Source organism: Morone saxatilis, unplaced genomic scaffold, assembly GCF_004916995.1.
Source record: "Morone saxatilis isolate NCDOM2014 unplaced genomic scaffold, NCSU_SB_2.0 Contig17, whole genome shotgun sequence".
Taxonomy (NCBI): Eukaryota; Metazoa; Chordata; class Actinopteri; family Moronidae; genus Morone; species Morone saxatilis.
Window position 1 is genome coordinate 6,048,409 of NW_023339729.1, and position 7,153 is coordinate 6,055,561.

General features: G+C 39.9%; 1 protein-coding gene across 1 annotated transcript in view; it reads left to right on the plus strand.

Annotated features, from left to right (window-relative positions):
- Window positions 1-7,153, plus strand: part of dnah6 (dynein, axonemal, heavy chain 6) — a 54,420-nt gene that overhangs the window by 3,137 nt on the left and 44,130 nt on the right. The window contains exons 10-25 of the mRNA XM_035659553.1: window positions 157-264; window positions 446-535; window positions 632-749; window positions 2,306-2,457; window positions 2,690-2,842; window positions 2,938-3,189; window positions 3,390-3,518; window positions 3,689-3,802; window positions 3,926-4,069; window positions 4,185-4,340; window positions 4,543-4,593; window positions 5,725-5,817; window positions 5,913-6,032; window positions 6,409-6,589; window positions 6,670-6,766; window positions 7,061-7,144. Coding sequence (XP_035515446.1) covers window positions 157-264; window positions 446-535; window positions 632-749; window positions 2,306-2,457; window positions 2,690-2,842; window positions 2,938-3,189; window positions 3,390-3,518; window positions 3,689-3,802; window positions 3,926-4,069; window positions 4,185-4,340; window positions 4,543-4,593; window positions 5,725-5,817; window positions 5,913-6,032; window positions 6,409-6,589; window positions 6,670-6,766; window positions 7,061-7,144 — 2,042 coding nt within the window. The remainder of the gene's footprint in view (window positions 1-156; window positions 265-445; window positions 536-631; window positions 750-2,305; window positions 2,458-2,689; window positions 2,843-2,937; window positions 3,190-3,389; window positions 3,519-3,688; window positions 3,803-3,925; window positions 4,070-4,184; window positions 4,341-4,542; window positions 4,594-5,724; window positions 5,818-5,912; window positions 6,033-6,408; window positions 6,590-6,669; window positions 6,767-7,060; window positions 7,145-7,153) is intronic.

Below are 7,153 nucleotides of genomic sequence, written 5' to 3' on the forward strand. Positions count from 1 at the left end.
ATGTTCATCTCTGAGCTGTTGCTGGACACAAATGCATTGACCTACAAACCCTCTGAGGAGGATTTTCAGGTTAGTTTTCCAAATTGTTATGAACTGTTTTATTTTTCTTACCTGTTTAATACCCTTCTACAGTATACTCCTTGTTGATTCCTGCAGGAGGCTGTTGCAGAGATCATTCTGCGGTTTGAGAAAACAGTGATGTCAGTTGACACGCTTACAGCAGATCCTGATTTTGATTCAGTGACGGAGCCCACAGTGTACGAGGTAGTACATAAACCACCACCTCCGCCTGACAGCCCTGATGTGTATATTCAGATATTTAGTTGTTGTAAATGCTATTGAAGATATGTCAAAAATATGAAGGTACAGTACTGTGATTTTACTTGGTAGTTGGTCTGTGACATAGTCTATGTATGGGTCTTGATGTGTGTCTGTTAACGTTTAGAAATTGGAAAATAAATATGAGGATGGCCCTTGTGTGGAATCCATCATAGAAAATGATAGCCACCTTCAAAGTCTCATCCAAAATATCAAGGTCAGTTTTTATGTTTTATAGGTTTCTGTCTCTGTAGGTTGTATTTTGTCTGTACAGTACTGTGTGTCTATGGGCCTGACTTGTTTTCCTCCTTAGGAATCACTCCAGTTCGCCTTTGACACAGCAAAAGTGTACTCTCACACATTCGAGCGTTTTCGACTTTTCTACAAGGAGAATGAGAGCCTGGATGTGGATGCAGTGTGGCAGGATCAAGGTGATGTACTATACATCAGCGCAAATATTATTTTTGTAATTTCCACTCGTAACACAAAGAGTGGTTCTGTTGAGAATAGCGCTCATGTAAGTCTTTGTCCTTTTCTGTTAAGATTATGTATTGGAAAATGATTTGGGCACTTAAAAACAACAAAACAAGTACTGAACAAAGACATGAATTAAACCAGGTCTGTGCTTTGGGTGGGTGAATCACATACAGGATATTATCTATTCTATTATATTATATTCTCTTTTTTAAGTAATGACACCTCTCAGCTGCCTTGAAGGTACCCTATGTTTTCTAAAAAACAAAAAAAAGCTGTTTCTCACCAAAATGTATTGGGTGTGTCCTTGATATTTAACAAATGTGTTGAAGGCATTTCCTTCCTCATAATGCATTTACAAACCTGATGTTTTTAATATTTTAAATCCTGCATTGTTTACACCAATTGTTTGCTAGCACCCAGTATTCTTCTTCACTGCCTTTGTTGGCACATTGCTACATTTCTTGGTGTGGTACTGCCACCAATTGGCAGTCAGCAGAATAGCATAAAACCGGCAGCAGTAGGTTACACTGTGCACACACATGCATGCGTGTGTTCATAACAAAACTTGGACCCGGTTCATGAAAACATTGCTCCATACACTGCCATGAGTGTTCAATAACTCCACAGGGTACCTTTAAAGCCCATGCTGTTGTGTTTGTAACAACACTACAGCTAAAAAATACAGTCATTTTCCAAAGCATATCATAGGCTTGCAGATAGATATTTTTGTAATAGGAAAATCAACTTGCAGAGATATTATCTTTTTGTCAGGAGTAAGTTATAGTTGCATTATTGCATGATAATTCAGTTTAGAGCACACTTTGGAAACATTTAAGTCTTGTGAGAAGCTCTGACATGATGTGAGAGTAGATTGCCAACCTGCTTTGTATTCATAAGCAGTGCAGTCTACTATACAGTCCATCACAGTTGGGTTTACTTCACCTGGGACCGCTAATTGCATCTTCTAGTTATGCATGTTTCAGATCTTTCCATTTTTGCCAAAAGTGTAGGTATATGTAACTACTGATCTGGATTTATATAGGCCTTAATGATAAAACTGTTCTAGTTTTCTTCTGTATTTATTTACTTTTTTCATTCGCCATTCATCTTAATTAGTGCTATCAAGAGTTGTGTTGATTAAAATGATTACTATGACTGTTTTTTTTTTTTTTAGTTTACTTGTGAGCAGCTGGGAAACTTCTGGGGAAAGTGTTCAAAGAAATCAGAGGTTTAATGGCAGATGGGTTTTGGATGGAGGCAAAAAAGAAAAAACAAAAAGATAATCTTTTGTATATATATATAATTTCTTGTCACACTGACTGATTTGTTCAGGAAATGAACACAACAGTATACATTTGCTATTGGATGTAAATGTGTACACATTTATATGGCTATGTTTGCACCTCTGTGTTTACATTATGTCTTTTTTTTGTTATCTGTAAATACTTAGATGCTTAGATACTTAGATGGTTATTTTATGCTGATGGATGTTGACTGCTTCGTCTCCCAGGTTTGTCCTGTTTTGGAAAAGCACTGGAGTTATACCACAGTGAGCATAAGGAGGCCTTAGCTATCCAAGAGAAAAGACATCTCGGCTTACTGCTTGTGGACAAAACACAGCTTAAAGAGAAACTTGTGTCTTCCCCGCTCCGCTGTTTGGAGGTGAGGACTATTTATTTGCAATGCAATTTGACCATGACGAACAAAAGCTTTAAACATTAGTGCATTGAGGCCAATATGTGTTAATTAAAACTCACTGAAATGAACATCTAAGTAGGTCCAGAGCCTCAATGAGTGATGTATTTGTAAGAAAGATTTTATTAGACAGCCAAATATTGACACTACAGAATGATAAAGGCGTGTAGGAATCATTGCTCTGCTTCTGAATCTCCAGGTCATCAATGAGAGGCTTACTCAGCTGGCTAAGAGGAAGCTAGATGCAGTCATTGCAGAGGCTTGTGAAGCCCAGTTTAAACTAGAGTTCAGGCCCTCCACTACATCTGAGTTAGCCGACTCCCTCACATTCCTGGATGAGATACAGGAAAGGGTAAGATGTACATTTCATGTCGATAGCAGTTTCTTCCTATCTGACCCTATTCTACTGCACTCAATTCTCCCTCTTTCTTTCCTCCCTCTCACCAGATAACGGTGCTCGAAGAGGAGCAGGAGACAGTGTGTCAGATGTACAACCTGATTACCATGTACTCAGTTCCCACGCCTCCTGAGGATCTGGTTGTTTTCGCCACCTTGCAACCCACCATTAACTCGTTGCACAGTATCATCGATGAAGCTGAGGTTGAGAAGTCCTCCAGCATGAAGAAGTTCTGCAGCTCCCTGGACAAAGACATAAAGGCGCTGAACCACGAGGTCACGAAAACCCAGCTTAAGTCACAGGTACATAGAGAAACTGTATTCATTTTTGTATTACCGTAAGTAGTGCAGGTTAATTAAAATAAAAAGTGTCCTAGATTTTGTTTGCTTACAACATAAGAATACATCATTTGGAAGGCTGTTTTTCATGCCGAGCCTTGTTACTCCAGGTGTGTTTATGTCTTCGCTTTTTACTTGTTTGGCTTGTGGTTTTTTACGTGTAGGATCCACAAATCCTAGACATCAATTCAGATTCCTCTCAAGTGCGTCTGCTGCTGGGGGAGATCCAGATTTCCATAGACGAGCTGCAGGCCCAGGCCTCCGCCTACACCTCCTACCAGAAGAAATTCAAGGTACTGTAATTCTTTGCAGTATTTCTAAAATGATTCTAGTAAAAAAGCATTTTGAGTTGGCCATCAGGGTCCAAATCACAAAAGGCCATTTTTATTGAAACATTTCTCACAAACAAGCCAACCAACCCAACTTAAAATAGTTTCCTCCCTCTACCTTCTGATGAATAAAGGTGGAGGTGACCAAGTTTGACACCCTGGAGGAGTTAGTTTCAGAGTTTAGGCTGAAGCAGCTGCTGTGGGACTCTCTAGAGGAGTGGGAGTCCTTACAAGATGGATGGAGGCAGGTGAGGTAGCATATTGTATGCAAAGTCCTGAGCAAACATGCACTATCATGTACAGACATAATGTAAGCCGCTCTTCCCCTCTTTTAAACTTGACTGTGTCCTTCCATTTTCACCCATACCCAGAGCACATTTGTGCAGCTGGACCTGGAGCAGTTCAGCTCACAGGTTATCAAGTATGGAAAATATGTCAACCAGCTGGAGAAGGGTCTGCCACGTAACAATGTCCTGCCATGTCTTAAGGAAAAGGTGGAGGTCATGAAGCAGAGGGTGGGTAGGACAAAGTGCTCTGCAGTGACTGAAGTTATTGTGTGTAGTGTGCCTTCTGGTTGTGGGCTACAGCTTTGTGACTCTTTCTAAAACATATTCATGTGTTTTCCTTCAGCTGCCTGTGATCACTGATCTACGTAACCCATGTATGAAACCAGAGCACTGGAAGATTCTGGAGTCGGTTGCGAGGACCTCCCTGAATGTGGAGGAGCTCACTGTGGCGGATTTGGAGGAGATTAATATCTTCTCTTATGGCATGAAGATACAAGAGGTAACATATAACTATAGCTACATAATGAGCTTTTCTTGCTATACTTGTGATACCTTGGATACTACTGACTATTAAGTCGGTAAAATGTTAAGTATGTACTACCCCTTGTTCTTACATTATCTAACCTACTCAAACTGGTTATGCTTAATATGTTTAAGTCTGACCTGACTAAACAGGACTAACACAACCCTTGACTTTTTAGGTATCAGGACAGGCTTCAGGAGAGGCATCAGTCGAGGCTATTATTACAAAGGTGCGTTGAAAGGAAACTACCTATGAATATGTATACAGACATATCCATCTATATCTTCTGGAGAAACTGCTGTAGAAGTGTACTCAAAAAATTGCATGATTAGAAAACTNNNAGTTTTCTAATCATGCAATTTTTTATTTTGTTTTGCAAAGTTTATTATTTTTGTTATTATGTGTCCCCATAAGCCAATTTGATGACTCACACTGCGTTACATTTACGAGACGAGAACATTTACATCGTCACATACAGAGATTTCTGCTTTTATTAACACTTGCCAGGATGCTTCCTAGTATAGTATTGTTGCACAGCACAAAGTGAAGTGGGTGTGGTAACTTAGGTAGGTGTTTTTATGGCTAGTGGCTGATGATTGCAACATGGTTGCACTTGGAGTAATACATTATTAGTAGATATGATAGGGCCTGGCATTAATTATAGCCATTTAAAACCAGTCCCTCTGATCTACTGTAGATCTGACATAGCAGACTGACAGTTTTGAAATGAAAAGGAGAGCCCAGACCGGATAGTTGCAAAGAGTAAACTGATATAGGGCACCACAAATATGCATCCATAGATAGATTCATTTATTTTGTCTTTAAAAGAATAGTTTGACATTTTGGGGAACAGGCTTATTTGCTTTTTGGTAAAGAGTCAGATGAGAAGATTGATAGTACTCTCATATCTGTCTGTTAAATATGAACAGTCAGGAGACGGCTGTCTTATCTTAGCATAAAGACTGGAAGCAAGGGGAAACGGCTACCCTGGCTCTGTCCAGTGATAAAAGAAAATCTGCCCACCTTTTCTACAGATTAGTCATACAAGTTGTAGTTAGTGAGATGTTGGTTGGTGGATTGTTTGCCTTCAGATAAAACCAGGCTTATATGTGTATTTCCAAATAAGTATCCCTTTAAGCTGAATTTGTGTTTCTGGAGACATTGAAAGCCTGGTCACCATATGTTCTTTACATATGTGGTTTAAGGTTTCAGTTCAGAGTTTAATTTCCTGTCGAGCAACTAACTTTGGTGCTTAAGTGCTTTTCCCTTGCGCCACAATCGGCTCTAGCCAAGAGATAAGTGTAAACATTTGTTGTGAGCCCACGCTATTTAACCTCTGCCCTCTCATTGAGCTGTGCAGGTGGAGGACGCGTGGAAGACCACAGAGTTCACTGTGTTGTCTCATGGTGACTCCAAAGATGTCTTCATTTTGGGAGGCACAGATGATATCCAGGTGGTAACACTCACACACATGCTCTTACAAGACTAATTGTGTTTCATTTCATCTAATGGTGTGTGTTTGTGTTTCCACGTTCGTTTACTGTGAAGGTACTTCTGGATGACAGCATTATTAATGTGGGCACGGTGGCATCTTCTCGCTACGTAGCCCCCATCAAGCTCAGGGTGGACAAACTGCTGAGACAACTGACCCTCTTCAACCAAACACTGGTAAAGGCTAAGAAGAGAATGGCATCGAGTTATCTTTTATTTGACTCAAAGGGACTCTTCTCTATACAACAAAGGCTTTGCTACATGCTAAATGCCGATTTCTTTTTATTGATTTTACACAGTAGCTCTCCCTAGAGGCTACAAACAAGAACCCAAATTATTTGCAAAATAAATTATTCTTTATAATGTTTATTGAGTTCTATATTTCAGTTTATGTAAGGAAAGACTAACTGTAGCACACATAAAACCACATTTTATTCATGTTATTGATTTCCTTTACTTCTTTAATTCTCCTTCTGCTCACATTTTCCCCGACTGTTTTCCCTCACCCTCCGTCTCTTTTTTCTCCCTCACCTCTCTCTACCCTCCTTTGCAGGATGAGTGGCTTACGTGCCAAAGGAACTGGCTATATCTAGAGAGTATCTTCTTGGCCCCAGACATCAAGAGGCAGCTGCCTGCTGAGTCCAAGATGTTTCTTAAGGTGGACAAGTCCTGGAAGGAGATCATGGCAAAGGTCAATAAGAGGCCAAATGCCCTTAAAGCAGCCACACAGCCTGGTAGGTAGACATACAGTGTTTATGAAAAAATAATGTGTGTACACACACACATGCACTCACTCACATTTTGTTTGACACAGATTTGTTGGAGACTTTTCAGCAAAACAACGCTCTTTTGGATGAGATACAGAAGTGTCTGGAAGCCTACCTGGAGTCCAAGAGAGTCATCTTCCCCAGGTACACATGTTTGATTTGATACATTATACAACAGACTTTTATTATACTATATCTTCTTTTTTATCATCCTAAACTTTTTGTTCTTTTTTTCTTGGTTAGTAGTTTTCCCTGTGCACAAACTAGATTTAAAAAGTAAGACTATAATATACATAGTATGTCGCTTTGCAATTTCCCCCTTGACAGGTCACCAATTGTCACTCTAAACCTTTTTTCCCTGTGAGCACTGAGTGATAAACACTATGGTGTGGATGCTGATGTGTACTCTGATATTGGTTCTTTATCTGTCCCTCACAGGTTCTACTTCTTATCCAATGATGAGCTGCTAAAGATCTTGGCCCAGACAAGAAACCCCCAGGCTGTTCAGCCCCACCTCAGGAAGTGTTTTGA